The sequence below is a fragment of the Pelobates fuscus genome, chromosome 1, assembly GCF_036172605.1.
Source record: "Pelobates fuscus isolate aPelFus1 chromosome 1, aPelFus1.pri, whole genome shotgun sequence".
In the NCBI taxonomy this organism is placed as follows: Eukaryota; Metazoa; Chordata; class Amphibia; order Anura; family Pelobatidae; genus Pelobates; species Pelobates fuscus.
In genome coordinates, this window is record NC_086317.1 from 469,195,270 (window position 1) to 469,216,481 (window position 21,212).

Genomic DNA, 21,212 nt, shown 5'->3' on the forward strand with positions numbered 1-21,212 from the left:
CTATGCACCCATGCAGCATCCCATGAGCTGAATCCAGTGCAGTTGGTTTGTGTGTGTGTGTGTGTGTGTGTGTGAGCCTGCAGTGGCAGGGTGTTAGTGTGTGGGTCTCCTCCTGGCCCCTGTCTCCATGCCAGGTGAGTGGGTGCTGGTTATTGCTGGCAGTGCTGGACACTCAGACACTCAGCCAGGAGGAGGAGGAGGAGGGGGAGGAGAAGGGGGGTCATGGCAGGTGCAGAGCCTGCACTCACTCTGCCCAGGCAGCTGGTCCAGGCGGCCCCGTGACGTCATCCGGCTCCTGTCACCTGACCGAAGCAAGATGGCGGCGCCCATTGCCATGCAGGATTTGTGAATCTCGCCCAGGGTCTTGCTGAGAGCTCCCGGCTGGGAACGGACCGCCAGTGTCTCTGTGGCTGTGACTGTGGAGCACGGTGAGTGCTGTTAAGGGGGGTTATAATACCAGGCACCCCAGTGTTTACAGGTAAAGGCTGGGTGTCAAGGTCACGTGCAGCCTGGCTGTGTTAATAGGACCCTCTCACCCCCCTCATTGATAAATAACCTCTACAGTTATCGCAGGCTGCGATATCTCATATGTCAATCACTATCAACATCGGCTGGAGAGTCACTATGGTTATCAATGGCGTACACACAATCCGTGGGCCCCCCCTCTACCCTGACCCTCTTGCCTCCCCCTCTACCCTGACACTCTTGCCTCCCCCTCTACCCTGACCCTCTTGCCTCCCCCTCTACCCTGACCCTCTTGCCTCCCCCTCTACCCTGACCCTCTTGCCTCCCCCTCTACCCTGACCCTCTTGCCTCCCCCTCTACCCTGACCCTCTTGCCTCCCCCTCTACCCTGACCCTCTTGCCTCCCCCTCTACCCTGACCCTCTTGCCTCCCCCTCTACCCTGACCCTCTTGCCTCCCCCTCTACCCTGACCCTCTTGCCTCCCCCTCTACCTTGACCCTCTTGCCTCCCCCTCTACCTTGACCCTCTTGCCTCCCCCTCTACCCTGACCCTCTTGCCTCCCCCTCTACCCTGACCCTCTTGCCTCCCCCTCTACCCTCCCCCTCTTGCCTCCCCCTCTACCCTCCCCCTCTTGCCTCCCCCTCTACCCTGACCCTCTTGCCTCCCCCTCTACCCTGACCCTCTTGCCTCCCCCTCTACCCTGACCCTCTTGCCTCCCCCTCTACCCTGACCCTCTTGCCTCCCCCTCTACCCTGACCCTCTTGCCTCCCCCTCTACCCTGACCCTCTTGCCTCCCCCTCTACCCTAACCCTCCCCCCACCCTCTACCCTAACCCTCCCCCCTTCTACTCTGACCCTCTTCTCTCCCTTCTACTCTGACCCTCTTCTCCCCCTTCTACTCTGACCCTCTTCTCCCCCTTCTACTCTGACCCTCTTCTCCCCCTTCTACTCTGACCCTCTTCTCCCCCTTCTACTCTGACCCTCTCCCCCCTAACAGGTTTTCCGCGTGGTCCGGGGCCGCAAAACATAGCAGCTGGTACCCGGTCGCGGGGGTCCGCAGGGCGACCGGGCTCACTGGAGTGACGGGCCCAGTCGCAGCTGCGACCCCTGCGACCGCGGTATGTACGCCGCCGATGGTTATATTGGCCTTGTAGAGAGCAGCAGCCACCTCGAGTGGCCAAGGTTAGCCCAATAGAGAACATTGCTTTAACTCACATAGAGATTATTCTTTTCTGTGGATGGGTGACTGGTCGTGGAGATAAGAAGAGTTGACAGATTTGCCATATTTTACTGGAAACATACTCCACATGGAAATTTGGAGTATCCCCCCCTTCTCCCCCCCCCCACACTGCAGGGCACCCAGAGCGATCACTTCCGGGTTGCCGCATGTGGTGCCGTGCAGTGTAGGCAAGAGCATTGGAAGCCTTCAGGCACTCAGTTAAAATATTTTTTTTATTTATAAAAAAAAAAAAACCACCCACGCCTGAAACATAGAGCGGTCCGTCTGCTCCTTAAATTGTAAGTATATTTTCTTCTATTATTCAAACTTACATATATGGAGAGCACTATGGCCCTTCTCCTCTTCTTTTATTGTATATGGCCTACACTGCAACTACCGTCAGAGGGATATCCTACAAGTGGGGAGTTTAATACCACTGTACGCTGTTTTACCGAGAGCTGGTTATAGCTCTGTAAGACATTAGTTGGCAATTCTTATCTCAGTGTTGTCTACAGTCCATAGACTTACAATATTGCACTATTGTTTTCCCATGTTTTCTTTTGCATATGCTGCTGATGTTTGAAGTCATACCATAGACATCTATTGAACACTTGAAGACCTTTATGACCCAAAAAGACTTTTTATCTCTTGCATACCTTTTGTATTTTTTATTGTATAAGTCATATATTTTTAGTGCTATTTTAGTTACTTATCGGTTTTATTTGGCGCAACCTGTAGCCTTTGTTCTGTTGGTTCAGTTTTCTCCGGAAGGATTTGAGGGTTACCCCATTTTCAGGTGTGCAGCCCCCTTGAGATCAGTTGTTGTAGCGCTGTTCCACCCTTGCTCCTTTTTTGTCCTCAGATTAGTAAAACTCCCCTGCACCACGCAACCGCTGGACACCTAACTGAGCAGTCACCATGAGGTGTATTTGCAAATTATACAAAGACCCCAGACTGTGACAGAGCCACTTAAATGACGTCTACAACATTTATATTAAGTTTTCTTCTACATTTATATTCTACAAACTGCAGGACAGTACTTTTCTTCTCTTTCACCTCCATGTAAGTGATGTGTCCGAGTCCACAGGGTCAGTCTGGCATCTCTAGAGCTTAACCGGATTTTACCGGACTGATGATGACATTGTAGCCCTTTCATTTGCTATGTGTAACAAGTTATGCACTTAAAGATTAAAAAGATAAATTAAGGAAGTTAAAGCAACATTCCATTCCCGTCCCCTAAAGTGTGTGTCCTCTTATTTTTCTTCATTTTACAAAAAGTGAAGATTTCAATAGAAATTGGCACTTCAATAAATCAACATTGTTACACCAAACTGGCTTTCAAGAGGACAACTGCTTCTGTTACTTCCTGGTATGGTTAGCTCAGTGGACCTCACTCAAGAGACAGGCAATTGCCCAGAACACCTACCTTGCAAAGACTTCTCATTGAACATGCATGTTTTCAATTGGGATTTAACTACTATACATTTAATTTTATTACCTTTTGTATTTGGGCAGTGGAGTGTCCCTTTATCCCTTTAAGTATTTCACACCTCACCTAAAACCTTACTACTCAAGCACAAACTAACACTTTAGTCATGGCATCATTAGGTATCATATCACCTCCTACCCCATGCTCCTCCTCCCATACCAAACTATAGAGATCCGTAGTTGTCCAGTGGTAACCTCTAGTGGTCGTCACTTTCGCTGGGCATATTCTACTTCCCTCCTTCCAAAGAAAAACTTTTAGGTTGCCAGTTTACCAATGGCTTAGCCAATTCTCCGCTATGTGTGTATTGTTCTCGCAATATGACCATATAACCATAATGCCAGATCTGTTGCCGCTTTATTTAGTAACAGGGCCTTGGTATGTATTGTTTTCAGTTCCTTAAAATGACTGCTGGTAACTTTTGGGGTATTTGCATATTTTGTGACATTGCTGCTTAGGGTACAGTGGCCTGGGGGTGCAGCTATGGTGAGTTCTGCTTCCTTAAGCTGTCCCCACCACCTTTTCTTCAGCTGCTGGCGCTCGATCCACCATAGAGCCCGCTGACGCTTGATCTACAAGAAGCCCGCATCGGTTCTGACATCGGTATCTCCACATTTTGTCGAAGTAGGATTTTTAGTCCTTACTTCTTCCTATCATATATTTTGACTATAATGGAATTTTAATGAAATTCCAACACAATCGTTATGAAGTGCTTAATTTGTTTTTCTGGTGACAGAGCTGCTTTAAAATGCATATGTGTAACAATAATGTTTCTGCAGCAGTACAACATGTCTGAAAAAGATCCTTTGTCAAGAAAGAAAGACCAACAGATGTTAAAAGTAGACATTGAGGCATTTTTAATGGAACGGTTTAACCGCCTCCCTGAGAATGACCGGTGAGTATGAATATGGTTTGCATCCAATGTTTGTGGTCTTCAATCCGGTCAGTCTATACAAAGCTGGGTTTTAAATTAGATATTTTAGGCAGGTTTCTAGAAAGCCTTCCCTGTAGAAGGTGCAACCGAACAAACAGATTACAATAACCACATCAAAGTGCTACGGTATCAAGTGGCATTTATGAAGAACAATTCTGGAGAAAAGTGCAATCGCCATGGAAACTAGTATAATGTTGTTTTTTTTTTTTTTTTTTAACAGTTTGAGTACATTTTGTAATGCTTAAATAGTATGCATCCCTCGGTCCAAATAAAAGGAATTCTGGTGTAGATTCAGGGATTTCAGTACAATATACCCTGACGTATTGAATTAACCCCTTAAGGACCAAACTTTTGGAATAAAAGGGAATCATGACATGTCACACATGTCATGTGTCCTTAAGGGGTTAAACTCCCAGATATATCAGTCTAACTACTTCCCATCCTGTCTCCATCCCTTAAAGGTACACTAGTCACCAAAACAATTTTAGCTTAATGAAGCAGTTGGGCTGTATAGATCATGCCCCTGCAGTCTCACTGCTCAATTCTCTGCCATTTAGGAGTTAAATCACTTTGTTTATACATTCCTAGTCACACCTCCCGGCTTGTGACTTCTACAGTCTCCCTTCCAGTAAAGTAAGAGCTAACGTTTACACTCCCTTTATTCCAATTTCTGTTTAATTTAGAATTTCTTATCTCCGGCACTGTTAATAGCTTGCTAGACATTGTAGAAGCAGGAGATAAAAACATCTGAAATAAGTTAGCCTCTAATTGAAAAGGAAACCATTTTTTTTATGCAGACTGTGTCAGTCACAGCCTGGGGAGGTCTGACTAGGACTGCATAAACAGAAACAAGTTATTTAAAGGACCACTCTAGGCACCCAGACCACTTTAGCTTAATGAAGTGGTCTGGGTGCCAGGTCCCTCTAGGATTAACCCTTTTTTTTTTTTTATAAACATAGCAGTTTCAGAGAAACTGCTATATTTATAATAGGGTTAATCCAGCCTCCAAAGCCGGTAGTGGCTGTCTAACTGACATCCGCTAGAGGCGCTTGCGTGATTCTCACTGTGAAAATCACAGTGAGAGCACGCGAGCGTCCATAGGAAAGCATTGTAAATGCTTTCCTATGCGACCGGCTGAATGCTCGTGCAGCTCTTGCCGCGCATGCGCATTCAGCCGAAAGGGAGGATCGGAGGCGGAGAGGAGGAGGAGAGCTCCCCGCCCGGCGCTGGAATAAAGGTAAGTTTTAACCCTTTCCTCATCCCAGAGCCCGGCGGGAGGGGGACTCTGAGGGTGGGGGCACCCTCAGGGCACTCTAGTGCCAGGAAAACGAGTATGTTTTCCTGGCACTATAGTGGTCCTTTAACTCCTAAATGTAAGAGAATTGAGCAGTGAGAATTCAGAGGCATGATCTAAGCACAAAAACTGCAGCATTAGGCTAAAGTTGTTATGGTGACTAGTGTAATTTAAAGTAATGTGCATAGCACCTCTTGAATGCAATCTGTGACCCTCATTCACCTCACTGTAGTGGCTAACTTGTGACATCTGCCGTATACCACAAGGTGAACAGCTTTTTACAATGGAATGTTAGAAACTTTGAATTTATGTGTTTCAAAAAGTCTTAACAGTTTTGTTTTAAAGAGAAGTAAGCTTTTTCTGTAGTGATTCAGAAGTCTGAAAATATATATTTTTAGCAGAATATTCCTTTTAATGTACGTTTACACTCAGATCGTTTTATTCTGTTGGCCTGTTTCTCAGGAAGATGTTTATATACGGATCTGTCTTCCTTGGCATAAATGGGGCTTTTTCTGGACTGATAGCCAACAGCTTATTCCGGAACATTCTGCACGTTACACAGGCCCGATTTCTATCAAGTCTACCAATGGCTGTTCTTCCCTTTCTGACTACAGTGGCTACCTATGGTGGCCTGGTATCTAAGCCTCTGCTTCAGGGTACGTACCTTGCATTCTGAACTTATAGAAATACATTTAATTGGTCAATTGTAAGTTCATACTGAGGCTGTATTTGGTGAAATCCTTGGTTTATTGCAGGAGAGCAAAAAAAAAACAAGACATTAATAAATATCTAACTATCAAAAATAAAAAAATGTTATGGGTAATGCAAGAAAGACCAGTGCAAAAAGTTACGCACATTTAATTTATATTTAGCCACTTACATTTTTTTTTTTTTTTAAATTGAACATTGCAGTAAAAGCAGATATATCCCAGAATGAGGCACATTTTAACCATGCATCTTTAGATATTAATAGCAGGGCTTAAAATGTAAATCGTACGCTACTAGCCGGGCCTTAAACATTACAGCTTACTGCAAGCCTGAAGGGTTTGTGGCAAACTCACCAGGGCTAAATTGTATTTATCAATGACTATAGGAGAAACTTTAAATCCTGATAGAATTTTATTTTCTATTCGGTGTTGCAATAGTTTAGCCCCTTGCCAAAATGTGGTGATTTATTGTATTATGAAATCAAGTGGGATTATAACTTGGTCCCCATATACATTTGACAAGTAGTCTCTCAACCACTACCACAATAAGCATAAATCACCATACTGATCACTGTGTGTGTTCGCCATTCGTTGATTGTAAACTGATGAGCTCCTACATGGTAGTATGGATTAAAGTAAAATAACGTGTCTGTGAACAGTAATAACCAATATGTCTGTTTTACTGTAGGCAGGGAAAAAAGACGTATCTGTTAAAACAGACGTTTGATTTCACTTTGATATTACATTTTATACCTCAGGACTAAAGAGACCAAGATAAAACTAATAATAGAGAGTGTAGAGTGAGACGGACGCTTGATAATGTGCTACCAACATTGACTTTTCCTATTTTATTAGTTTTTTCAATTTATCACATGTAGGTAATTTTTGTATATTTTCCTTGAATCTATTTGAAATTCATATTTGTTAAAGGAACACTCCACTGCCCAAATGGTCAGGAAAAAAACATCACTGTTTAGTAGATATACCCCTAATTAATACACATTTATTCAGAGTATATCTTTAAAGAGCTTGCCAAGGCTGCAGATCTTATGAACTTTCAGTCTCTTCACATGAAAATAACCAATCAGTGCTTTCAGCCTCTTCACAGGAAAGTAACCAATCAGTGGAATAACCAATCAGTGGCCTCTGAATTGATGCACACGTGCACGCTCTGAGGTTTGGAGGAAAATGTTTGAGGTGGAGATAACAGGCATGCTCAAGTAAAGCGTGACTACCACTTTTTTTTTTTAGCTTAGGGGAGCTAATGGAAAAAAGCTGCAACCTCCCAGGCTGTCTGACAGCCAGGGGGGTGTTTCCTAATTATTTTATAAAAGGGATGATTTCTATGGCACTTTTATAAACTGGAGTTAAACTAGGATACTCCTCACCCATAACGTACTCTAGCAAGCTGAGGTGATTTGGGGGTAAATAGGCAAATTATGCATTTTGTTTGTGATTCACAACAAAATTACTTTTTCTTTGGGAAGTATGAGAATTGAAAATTCTTACCCAAACTGTATGTTAACCCTGTGCTTTCTCCATGTTTCTCCTGTACCCAGGTGACCTGAATTGTTCTCTGTGCACTATGGTTAGAGGTGGGCTGATCGGATCTGTGACAGGCGCTCTATATCCAATACTCTTGGCCTTACCTGTTAATGGGGGACTAGCTGCACGGTAAGCTTATCTCCCTGTATATGTATTTAGTCAACATAATCTGTGTAGAACCATGTTGTTGGAGGGACATACAATGTTCTTATATGAAACCGATATATGAATAGCTTAATTGTCATGATTAGCATGCCTTGCATTAATGTTTATTCCACACAGATCTAGTGAGATACACCTTCCCATCTCACCCATTATTCGTTTCTATTGCTTGGGAGGTAGTCCCGGTTTACCTAGTAGTGAGAGCAGGACCTCTTTTGTAGGATATTACACTCTAATATTGAACAAAGTTGATAACATCATAGTGCAGCACCTTCTGTCTGTTATAGTGCAACAAGATCAGCTAGATAAAGCAATCTGTTTTTTTTAGTTGGCAGGGGCTCTTGGCACCTAGATCACCAGATAGTGTCACACGGGATGCCTGGTTGCTACTGCATTACCTATTAGACCAGTATCGGAAAAGTTAGATTTGTATTAAAATTCCCAGTTTCTATTTTTGAGTATTTACAAGTTTTTATTTCAGTAAATAAGGGTTGCTTTTGAGCAAATTGTAACGGTTATGGTAAAATAACCCAGTCTCTACTCTCACCTTGTGAAGCCATTCCATTTTATTTCTATATTCTCACAGTATCTGACACATAGGTGGCACAAAGCACACACATGACTCTGAGTTGGGGAGGGAACGCTCACAGTTCAGCCCCTAGAAGAGTATGGAAGGCTGATTTGTTGTTATAGAAAATAGTTGATATTCCCTTCAATGTCTGCAGTTTGGATCGCTATTTGCAGGGCTCTGGCACGGGAACCCATTGTGAAGGCAGGAAGGGCTTTGGCCACACATTAGGATATATGTGTAGTCTGTAATAGTAGCTTGCAGTGTCCTTGTATATTCGGATGTCTGGTCACAGTTATGGACAGTTTACTGGACATGGGAATTATGCCTACATACTGCAGTCATTTTTCTAGCACAAAATATCAGCAGATTATGTGAAAAAAATCTGTCTATTTTATAAAAAAAAATTTGTCACACCTAATGTACATTTGGAAAATATTTGTTGATTCACAAACATTTTTAAAGAAAACCGGAAGGCAGGTAAGGGATACTATATACCATTTCTGCAAACAATGTGCAGTAGTTGGGTATTATTTAACCGCAATGTATATTTACCTTGTAGTTTAATTTTACAAAATTGCAGTTGATGTATGCAATGGTATGCATTTTTACAGGTTTACTAACATCCTAATTAAAACCTTTTTCTTTTAGTGCATATGTAACATGTTCACAAAACAGGTTTATTAAACCTAAATGAATCATTCTCTGTTGTAGCTTTTTGTACATATTATTGTTTCCATTTTTTGCAGGTATCAGACTTCACCCCTGCCTACTGAGGGGAATGTTATTCGTTTCTGGACAACCATTTCGAAGCCAGTGCTGAGAAAAATGAGTTTTGTCTTAATTCTCCAAGGCATGTTCGGTCTGTATATCAGTTCACGACATTTTGCAATATATGAAAAAATGCTTCGTCTTCCCGCAATAGACATGGAAGCTGACACAGTTCCGCAATAAGTTGTTTTGTTGTTGCATATCAGTGAGTGTGCTTGACTGCATTTATTTTTAATAAACAATCATAAAACAGTATCTGTGAAAATCTGTCATTTTATTGACTGTAAAAAAGAATTTACTAAACGTGCTGTTTACAACTAGTGCTTACTGCTACAAAAAAAAAATCACTACAGCCTATTGTGGTTATTAAGGTGCTGGAAAACAGAGCCGACAAAGTTTCCTTTTATTTGGGTTAATTTACAGTGGTGTAAATCCAGTGCAGCATTGACAGCCTGTCTCATTTGCCTGCATGACCTGTGAGTGTATAGAATTCAGCTGCACCCTGAATTGGATCAGGACCAATGCTGTCAGTATGCACTCACAGTAACACTGACTGCTATATCTGATCCACTACTGGATTTATGTAGGTAATGTTACACTTCCTGCTTGTCTGTAACTTGCTGAAATTAACTACTCTAAACCCAACTCTATAGAAAACAACCAAAGAAACAAAGTCAATGACTGACCGTAAAAAAAGATGTGTAGTATAGTAGAGAAGTGAACCAATTGTAAAATGTTATGGCAATGAGGGCTATCTTTCATAAGAATATGAACCCATAATGGAATGGTCTTTGCATGCACTGACATAGCATTTATCAACTGGTCCAATTGTCTTTCCTGCTTTTTTTTCTCTCTAGTGTGGTCAATTGTCCATAGAGCACATTTTATTCGGGTGTTCTTGCTTTTTTTTTTTTATTGATTATTCAATAGTGTGAATTTTATTGTAGAACTGTAAACCTCCCATGCAAAATGAGTATTTCATAAGGATAACAATTTTATGAAATACTCTAATTCTAACCCAGTCAAAAGACATAGTGAGACAAAGTAGTGACTACTTTGTGCCAGTATTTCCCCTATTTCTGACTCTACTGGATACTGGGTGGAGCTACAGTGTCCATCTCCCAGCCGGCAGGGATGTAAGTTATATATATTGGAGAGTCACACAGCGATGTCTACATAGGGGGTATTTGTAAGTGATGTAAAGTCCCCAGACGGTGACAGTTCACTTTTAAATACAAGGCCATAATAGCCAAACTAGAAAATTGCTTTCAGCTATTCTTTCAGTTTGCCTACTTCTGCCCTCCAAGAGACCGCTCCACAATGATAAAACACTTATTGCTCCAACACTAATAATAATCACAACTTTTTGCCATGGTTTAACATTCAGATTTAAAAGGGACAATACAGTCACCAGAACAACAACTTAATGTGATTGTTCTGGTCTATACTGACTGTCCCTGCAGGCTTTTTAATGTTAACACTGCATTTTCAGAGAAAAGGCAGTATTTACATTACTGCCTAGAAGCACTTCTAGCGGCAGTCACATAGTCCACACTTTTGTACAATTCGATTAATCGAATTGTAGGAGGTGGAGGAAGTTCTGTCTCTCCAATCGCAATGAATCCTATTCACACATGTAAGGCCATTTGTTATTGGCAATCTCCATATAGTGAAAATTGTTATAAACTGAAAACAGGCTGACTACTAGAATGGAGTAAACAAACCACAAAGTGGGGGAAATTGACCACAGATTCTAGCTGCGCTCAAAACCTAAACATACATAGTTCTATTTTGACCTAAAATTTTATATTCACTGGTCAGTTAAGTTGTATGTATAACCCTATCTGTAAATGAGACAAGCCTAATACACTCTGTAACCGTGTTGGGGAATGCTCCGAAATGAGCTATTTAGAAATGTGGTGATTGGTGAAAACCCTGTAAGCAAAATATAAGTGTGCCCTTGAGGTGGTATATTCAGGGCAACAAAACCACACAGTGCTTACCTGTATAATCTCATCATACAGTTCTTCTCACACTGCTCCAACGACATCTTTTAACATGGAGTTTTAATTTAAATAGGCCCTTTTTCTTCTTTTGAGTTTGCAAAGCAATAAATGTAATTGTAGCTAAAACCATTGTGCCATGTAATTAATATCTTAAAGTGACAGTGTGCAGGTTTTCAGGTGCTTGAGCTTCCATTGCCTGGCTGAATTATGTAAAACCCCCAGAGGATGGTTGAGATGTCCTACCCAATCCAAGGTCTTCATTATTTTCAGTAACTTCCTGACCATACGCTAACAAATCTAGTATTTGCAAAGAGGTTAGAGACTAATTAATGCAATGACTTTGAATCTTTACATATTGTTTGCATAATGAAACGATAAGAAGAGTGGTTATCAATCCTTTCTAGACCAACACTTTAATGAGAACAAAATCTCACAGCGACACATACTTAGGTTTAATTAACTGGCAGATAAGAATTCCATTTTTAATGCACAAAAAAAAAATTGCATCCAGCCTATTACATACACGAGTTAAAGGGACCAAACCAGTCACCAGAACAACTACAGCTTAATATAGATGTTCTGGTGAGTAATCGTGCCCTGCAGGCTTTTTGCTGAAAAGACAGCGTTTACATAGTGGCACCTCTAGTGGCTAAACTTGATTCAATGCATCTCTGAGGAGGTGCCGATTGGCCAAGCTGCCATTTGACCCCACTCCATCCTTGTCAATTTCAGCCATACCAGTGCTTTCCCATGGGGATGGGGCAAGCCACCTAAATAGTTGTTTTAACACTATAGGGTCAGTTACACATGTTGTGTTCCTGAACCTAGTGTTCCTTTAATGTAGTCATTGCACACTGCTTGAAGACGATGATACACACTCCAGGCCTATTTTACATATGGATTTTTGCTGGGCTAGTGTTGTAGACCAACTCCAATCAAAATCCCTCAAGCAGGCACTAGCTGTCTACAGCATTATCTGAAATATATATATATATATATATATATATATATATATATATATATATATATATATATATATATTCACATTATGCTAAAGTGTTTAATGCTAACTGCACAGAAGAACCCCACGTGGAGAGGAGGGAATCAGGAGCAGGCCAACCAGTATTCATGGAGAGAAGGCATTAAGATATGTAGTAGGATAAGTTATACTGAGTTTCTGCTGTAGATACACTAGAAAGAAAGGGGAGAGGGGAGTAATGTAGAAACAGAATCTGAAAAGGGAATTAGAGGATAGGAATTACCAGTAATAGGGACATGTATGTATTTGCAAGGAACAAAGTAAACAGCAAGAGAACTGGAATACTAGTTAGGGAGTATACACGCAGGAGAAATATTAAGGCGGTCAAATTTGTGAAGACAGTGATATCACTGCTGGGGGTCCATTGGTGGCAGCTAAAGTTGAAACTGACTTAATTGAACCTGTCCCTCGTGGGCGCAGCCATCCTTTTGGCGGGTCCTTTTCATGCGTGAGAGTACAGCATTGATGGCTGTGGACGATTCTGCAAGACCACAGGTTCTTCCATAGACAGAGCCAATTCCCTGCAGCTGTCACCGAGGTTGGGATTGATCCTGTACCTCAGACAGCTGTCACCAGGGATTGATACTGTAGCTCCAGCCAAAGGTCTACTAAAGGAAATATACAGAGACAAAGTAATCTTTACTTTGTCTCAGTATCTCGAGTCAGAGTTGGAATTTCAGTGAAATTCCCACACACCCAAAACAAATATTTCATGCTTTATCCAATTGAACAGTGTCTCTTTAAGGAAATGATGAAAGAGAATGTACTATAAGAGGGAGTGAGGACAGCTTTATAAGGCAGATACAAGAAAAATATGTAGGAAACTGGTTTGATTACAATGGGAGATGTGTGTACCTTTAATGGGACTAGCAAGCCAACATAGACTGCTCCTTTAACCCCTTAACGACGAGTGATGGACCTCGTCCGTCACGCAGTAAAATTAACCCCAGATCGCCGCGATCGTGGGGTTAATGGTGCTCCGGTCTGCCTCTGTATTAGAGGCATGTCAGAGCGAGCACATGTGCTGTGTATACTCACCTTCCGCCTCCCTGCACTTCCGGGTTCACTGTGAAGTGCAGGGAGACGGATCAGTGCCGATTTATTTAAAATCCCACCCCCCTTTACCATTTTAATAAAAAATTAACCCCTTCCCTGCCAATTGCTCACTGACTACAGTGATCAATTGGCAGGGATTGCATTTTACTATGATCTGATTAGTTTTTTTTAACCCCTGAGGGTTTTTGTTTTTTTTTTTAAACCCTCAGGTGTTACATTTATTTTATTAATTAATTTAAGTATTTTAAAATTATATATTTAGCTAGCTGGGGAGGGTGGAAGTTAGTGGGGAATTGGGGGATTTGGTGTTAGGCTAACTAGGGGTTAATGTTAAAAAAAAGTTTTAAAATAAGCTTTAAAAAGTTAAAAATTAAGTTAAAAAAGTTAAAGTAAAAAAAAACACAAAAAAAAAACCAACCCCCCCCTTACCCAGTCCAAATAAAAATTAACCCCTTCCCTGCCAGTCGATCACTGCCTGCAGTGATCAAAACACAGATCACAGTATTATATTGTGATCTAATTTTTTTTTAACCCCTGACGATTAACTTTTATTTATTTTTTAATCCTCAGGGGTTCAATTTATTTAATTAACCAATTTAAATATTGTATAATTAAATATTTTTTTCTAGCTGGGGTGGGTGGGAGTTATGGGAAAATGGGGAATTTACGGTTAGTGCTGCTTACTGCAAGTTAGGGGTTAACGGTAAAATAAAACTTAGAAAAATGTTAAATCTGCAAAAAAAAAAAAAGTTTTAATAAAGTTTAGGAAAGTTTAAAAAACTTAATAAGCAAAACAAATAGTATGTGTTTGTGGGAACGTTTCAATAACCAACCATCTAAACTACTCCAAATTGGAACATGGACACAGCGTAAAACTTCAAAGTTAGAAAAAAACTGAATGGCTGCGTCACAAATGCGCCCCTTCAACATCCACATATACCTGACAAAGGTACATACGGTGGTATTGCTGTACTCAGACCACATAGCTGAGCAACATATGAAGTATTATACAGTCGTAGCACACAAGGTTTGCAAAATATACTGTGCAAACTCACTTTGTGTGTCAAAAAGGCAGAAAAAACTCTTATTACCACTACACCTGGTACAAGCTAGCGGAAAAATTATCCCACGCTAAGGTTCAAAATATGCCTTTTGAAATACCCTGGGGTGTCTACCTTAAGAAATGGTAGGCCTTTGTGGGGTAGTTTGAATTTAAAACCTGCGAAGATGCTTGGAAATTGCACATAGGCCCAGCGTCAAAATTCAAAGTTCTGTAAAAACTGATATGGCTTGGTCTCCTATATGGCACTGTAGCTTCACAAAAAATAGTGCCAAAGACATACAATGGGGGGTGTCCTTTTAATCAGAAGACTTAGCTGAGCATAATTTGGGGGGTTTGAACTTAGTGGCACATATGAAATATACAAAATGCCCAGCAAAAATGCAATCCATATGTAAAAAATGCACAAAATAATTTTTTACCACATACTTTGGCATATATAGGTAAAAAAAATGGGGGCATGTTAAGGCATGTGTAGTGGATGCAGCCAGTATTTGTGTAGTGTGTGTAGTGGATGCAGCCAGTATTTGTGTAGTGTGTGTAGTGGATGCAGCCAGTATTTGTGTAGTGTGTGTAGTGGATGCAGCCAGTATTTGTGTAGTGTGTATAGTGGATGCAGCCAGTATTTGTGTAGTGTGTATAGTGGATGCAGCCAGTATTTGTGTAGTGTGTATAGTGGATGCAGCCAGTATTTGTGTAGTGTGTATAGTGGATGCAGCCAGTATTTGTGTAGTGTGTATAGTGGATGCAGCCAGTATTTGTGTAGTGTGTATAGTGGATGCAGCCAGTATTTGTGTAGTGTGTATAGTGGATGCAGCCAGTATTTGTGTAGTGTGTATAGTGGATGCAGCCAGTATTTGTGTAGTGTGTATAGTGGATGCAGCCAGTATTTGTGTAGTGTGTATATATAGTGGATGCAGAGTGTATAGTGAATGCAGAGTGTTTGTGTGTAGTGTGTATAGTGAATGCAGAGTGTTTGTGTGTATATAATGCAGTGTGTGTTTGTGTATGTGTGTAATGCAGTGTGTGTATGTAATGCAGTGTGTGTTGTGTGTGTGTGTATGTAATGCAGTGTGTATGTAATGCAGTGTGTGTTGTGTGTGTGTGTATGTAATGCAGTGTGTATGTAATGCAGTGTGTGTTGTGTGTGTGTGTATGTAATGCAGTGTGTATGTAATGCAGTGTGTGTTGTGTGTGTGTGTGTATGTAATGCAGTGTGTGTGTGTGTGTGTAATGCAGTGTGTGTAATGCAGTGTGTGTAATGCAGTGTGTGTAATGCAGTGTGTGTAATGCAGTGTGTGTAATGCAGTGTGTGTAATGCAGTGTGTGTAATGCAGTGTGTGTAATGCAGTGTGTGTAATGCAGTGTGTGTAATGCAGTGTGTGTAATGCAGTGTGTGTAATGCAGTGTGTGTAATGCAGTGTGTGTAATGCAGTGTGTGTAATGCAGTGTGTGTAATGCAGTGTGTGTAATGCAGTGTGTGTAATGCAGTGTGTGTAATGCAGTGTGTGTAATGCAGTGTGTGTAATGCAGTGTATGTAATGCAGTGTATGTAATGCAGTGTATGTAATGCAGTGTGTTTGTGTAGTGATGTAATTTGTGTGGGGGGGCGGGGGGGGATTTTTTTTTTATATTTAAATTGTGTTTTTTGTTTCCTTTAGTCCCCCCCCTCCCTGCTTCTTACCTGGTGGTCCGGTGGTTTGTTAAGTACTGTGGGGGGGCCGGCAGCAAGCGCTGACTTACCTTGCCAGCAGCTCCTCCAGCGTAAATCTCGCGGCCCTTAATGCCGCGCGGAGCGTTGCCATGGTAACCTGTGGCAACAATCTGCGGGTCTCACGAGATTTAGAAATAGAGCTGCAGGCAAGGTAAGTCAGCGCTTGCTGCCGGCCCCCCGCAGGACCGCCAGGCTTGTAATGAGCCTGGCGGTCCTAGGAGGTATTATCGGCAATATCGGTAGCTATATTGGCCTTAACCGATATTGCGGAAAATACCGAATATCGGCCGATATCGGTAAAACCGATAATCGGTCGATCCCTACTCAACACACATGTAGATAGATACCTCTGAACTTAACGCAAGAATATGGAATGATTTGAGTGAACGGAAACGGTCACATATAAAAAAAACAAAAAAAAAACTGTGGAGCGCTATTTAGGAATAACTTACCCTTAAAGTAAGGGGATACAAATATTTGGTGTAACATCTGGAGAAAGAGATAAATGGGAACACAATATGGTGTCTAAATCTTGTAAATAGTGGAAAAGACCAAATGTAACAAACTCACATGGCTTAGAGCCATAGGGTATTTAAAGGCAATACCAAACTTCTATATTGACGTCCAGGTACTCAGAAAAGAGAAAGGAAAGTGGAACAAAATCCTAGTGTGTTATCCTTATTAATTGTAGGTCACAATTTAGAATGGAGCAAATACTTGCTCACCTTATTGAGAGCCAAAGATGACTGGGCTCTCAGTATAATTAGCAATGTGCCTATAAGAGGGCACAACTCTTCTTGTAAAGCAGGAAAAAGATGCTGCAGCTCATAGAACTCCGTAAAAAACAAAAAACAAAAAAAAACAATTTGTAAACAAATATATGAATAAAATACCATCTGATAGTGGTCTATTTAAAAGTCCCGGCTGCCTGAGACACGTTTCACTTTATCTGATTGATAAAGCCTTTGCGATAAGGTGAAACGCGTCTCATTATGATTTTTGACCATCTAAAAAAAAACCAAAGAGAAAAAAAAAAAAACTTTCAATCAGATGTTAACTTGTTTTATAATTTTTTAGATCTCCTGCTCTGTAAATTGAACTTAAATCACAGAAAGGAGGCTCCTGCAAGGTCTATGAAGCTAGCAACAGCGCAGGAGATAAACTAAATTAACCCCTTAACACGGTTACGGCGTTCTATGCCGTCCCACATTAAAAGTGCTTTAAAGCCATTTAAAGCCCCCAGGAGGTCCGCCTCACAGCCCAGGCAGCCCTCCCCTTGAAAATCAGGCCCCCAGGGGCCATGTGATCACTCTCAAAGAGCGATCACATGGCCCCCTATAGCTGTCTGAGGGGAAGGGAAGGGAGAAAAAAAAAAATACACTTACAATGACATTATATATATAGATCTTGATAAAGACCCAGAAGGGTCGAAACGTTGATGTAGAGGTGGTGATTTTTTGAAATATAATTTGAAATTCCCAGAGAGTGCTCCTGTCTTCACTTTTGGTTTATATGTCTGCTGGGATGCACCCGGGTATAAGTCATTGGATTATAAGTATATTTGAGGTTGAGTGCCAGAGGTTGAGATAGATAGATATATCTAAAATACATTTAGAGAGAGAGAGATCTATCTGAAATACAAATAACCGCAAATTAAAAGATTACATTAGTATACACGTAGAATTTAAATACATATATGTATATATTAAAATTCTACATGTATATTTAGGTAATCTTTTAACATAATTATGTGATTTGACTAATTAAAATTTGATTGACATGCCCGACAACACAGGGAGAAAGTGCAGAGAATTTAATTCGCAAGCACTATATTTGACCCTGTAACTCCCCAAGACACCATAAAACCTGTACATGGGGGGTACTGTTCTACTCGGGAGACTTCGCTGAACTCAAATATTTGTGTTTCAAACTGGTAAATTGTATTACAACGATGATATTTTAAGTAAAAGTGACCTTTGTTTGCATTTTTTACAATCGAACGGCACTTTGATGGACTATATTATTATTGTAATATGTTTTACTGTTTAAATACACCAGTATTTGTGTTTAGTGAAGTCTCCCGAGAATAACAGTACCCCCCATGTACAGGTTTTATTGGGGTTTTTGAACGTTAGAGAGTCACATATAAGGCTTGCATTTCATATTTTTGACATTGAAATTAGCCAGATTGGTTATGTTGCCTTTGAGTGCATATGGTAGCCCAGGAATGAGAATTATCCCCATGATGGCATAACATTTGCAAAAGTAGACAACCCAAGGTATTGCAAGTGGGGTATGTCTAGTCTTTCTTAGTAGCCACTTAGTCACAAACACTGGCCAGATTAGTTTTTTGCTTTTTTCACACAAAAACAAATATGAACGCTAACTTTGGCCAATGTTTGTGACTAAAGGGCTACTAAATAAGACTAAACATACCCCCACTTTCAATACCTTGGGTTGTCTACTTTTTCAAATGGTATGCCATTATGGGGGTAATTCTCATTCCTGGGCTACCACACAGTCTCAAAGGTAACAATCTGGCAAATTTCAATTTGAAAATGGAACATTCTATATTTGACCCTGTAACTTTCCAAAACACAACTTCTGGAATAAAAGGGAATCATGACGGAATATATCCGTCGTCTGTCCTTAAAGGACCACTCTAGGCACCCAGACCACTTCAGCTTAATGAAGTGGTCTGGGTGCCAGGTCCAGCTAGGGTTAACTAATTGTTTTATAAACATAGCAGTTTCAGAGAAACTGCTATGTTTATCAATTAGTTAAGCCTTCCCCCTAATCCTCTAGTGGCTGTCTCACTGACAGCCGCTAGAGGCGGTTGCGTGATTCTCACTGTGAAAATCACAGTGAGAGCACGCAAGCGTCCATAGGAAAGCATTATGAATGCTTTCCTATGTGACCGGCTGAATGCGCGCGCAGCTCTTGCCGCGCGTGCGCATTCAGCCGACGGGGAGGAACGGAGGCGGAGAGGATGAGGAGAGCTCCCCGCCCAGCGCTGGAAAAAGGTAAGTTTTACCCTTTCCCCTTTCCAGAGCCGGGCGGGAGGGGGTCCCTGAGGGTGGGGGCACCCTCAGGGCACTCTAGTGCCAGGAAAACGAGTATGCTTTCCTGGCACTAGAGTGGTCCTTTAAGGGGTTAATAGGGGGTACTGTTGTACTCGTGAGACATCGCTGATTACAAATATGTGCATTTTTGTGCAGTAAACCTAACAGTATTATGACATTCACAGCTAAAATGTCAGACGGAAATATAAAGTTAAAAAAAAAAAAAAAAAAAAATCTTATTTTCTCACATTTTTTTTAAATTGTATTCATAATAAATTCTGTTCCATATATGAATAGTTAATGATAAATTAAAGCCCTGTTTTTCCTTAACAAAATGATATATAATAAGTGTGAGTGCACTTAATGTGACAGCGGTGAATTACGGTTGAACAGACATAGCGCAAATTCCAGTTTTTGTTTACGTTTTGATCAGAACGTGCACGATTGACTCCGTCCTGAAGGGGTTAAAGACTGCAATAAAGAAAGTGTAAACATTAGATCTCTTCACAAGAAGTGTTTAGGGAATCTGTAAGTCACATGCAAGGTGTGACTAGGGCTGTATAAGCAAAAAAAATAAAAAATATTCCAAAATGGCAGAAGATTTAGCAGTGGAACTGCAGGGACATCTATACACCAAAACTGCTTCACAAAGTTAAAAGTTGTTTTGGTGCATATAGTGTCCCTTTAATTGCATCAACTCATTGCATACAGATGTTGCAGAATAAATATAGGGAGAATAAAATCCATAAAATTGTTTCTCATCTGTTGGAGCATCTTTAACAACATTTATTGGAATTGGCTAAACAAGATAGGAATAAAAAGGAAAAGGCAATTACTCCAGACACTGGAATCTGACTGATATTTGCAGCCCACTATAATGTTTATTCAGGGAGCATTTAAAATTTAAAACATTAACACTCATGATATTTACAATTCACTCATATCGTATAATGTACAGTATAGCTCTTTAAAACACCCAGTTCGGACATTGTAAGTCTGCAGTTAAATTTAACAACTGATGCTGCTTTGTTGTCTGAGCCATTTGCAAAAGAACAAAATAAACAGTTACATTACTTTAAACATAAATCAATGCTTGCATGTTTGTGAACAGGACAGCAAACATTATAATCTGCAATGAACAAAATGATTCAGCAATAAATCTATAAACAACCCGTTTCCTAAATGTGAAATCAATATATCTTAATGTGTAATATTGAATCCAAGTGTGAAACATGCAAAAATTGGAATATTGCTGGAACGGAAGGAAAAAAATATATTTTATTTTTACAGCATCACTTTTCTTAAAGAAACAGGATTATGCTAGTCTGATCAAGAGGTTCATTTTAGCACACCTTTGCATCTGGATTGTGCAAGGAAGTGAACGCCATCTTTGAATTAGTTCTACCATCTTTTGGGTGTCACAGGAGACAATAAGCAGGGTTCCCTTTGTGTATGCATTTGCTTGCCTTGCTCAGCTACTATAATGGACACTCCACAAAAGGTTATTTACTAACGTGGGAATTCAAAGTGGATTTTAAATTCAAGGTAAAAACTGGAAACGTTTAGCTACTCTGGCCTTAAACTTTGAAGCCTCACTTTAGTAAATAACCCTGGATGAACCTTACTTACTCAAACGGGACTATACGCTCTTTACACTAATGTTAGCAAATCTCTACAGAGCCGCTGAATTTTCCAGTAGTTTAAAGCAATATTTCAATGGAATGCTACTTTCCCCCAAAATTAGCATTTTATAAATATTAAGACTTTATTCACTAAAGTTCCAACGCAATAAAAAGATTTTTTGCGGTGCTTGACAAAAACGTGTTGATACCGGTGTCAAACCCTCAGCCGTCACTATGGACAGCAATGGGGGAAAAGGGCTTTGTCTACGAAGGATCAGGTGGGACCATAGGCCTCAGTTTTTTACTCCTGCGCACGCAGGCAAGTAAACCCCACCCCACAGTCACCTCAATGCAAGCAGCAAAGTAACCACTGAGGTCTATGCCAAATATGCAGACACCCCAGAAGGAAAGACACACTTTAAGGTGTGTAGAAAATTAAATAAATAAAACCCAGTTTGGTTTACTAAACTAGTGTGAACTGGGTATCATGAATTGTAATGGACA

At 40.8% G+C, this 21,212-nt stretch overlaps 1 protein-coding gene across 1 annotated transcript; it reads left to right on the forward strand.

Annotated features, from left to right (window-relative positions):
• Positions 1–299: 299 nt before the first annotated feature.
• On the forward strand, positions 300–9,404 carry TMEM126A (transmembrane protein 126A). Its single transcript, XM_063431358.1, has 5 exons — positions 300–428; positions 3,948–4,063; positions 5,859–6,052; positions 7,663–7,777; positions 9,128–9,404. Exons 2-5 carry the CDS (start codon positions 3,957–3,959, stop codon positions 9,330–9,332), a joined length of 621 nt encoding a protein of 206 aa, XP_063287428.1. The 5' UTR covers positions 300–428; positions 3,948–3,956; the 3' UTR covers positions 9,333–9,404.
• The last annotated feature ends 11,808 nt before the right edge of the window (positions 9,405–21,212 follow it).

Bases quoted from the DNA above. Each gene is read 5' to 3' on its own strand.
- TMEM126A (XM_063431358.1), top strand. From the start codon at position 3,957: ATGTCTGAAAAAGATCCTTTGTCAAGAAAGAAAGACCAACAGATGTTA. The intron at 4,064-5,858 runs GTGAGTATGAAT...CCTGTTTCTCAG, and splicing joins CGCCTCCCTGAGAATGACCG to GAAGATGTTTATATACGGAT. The intron at 7,778-9,127 runs GTAAGCTTATCT...CATTTTTTGCAG, and splicing joins AATGGGGGACTAGCTGCACG to GTATCAGACTTCACCCCTGC.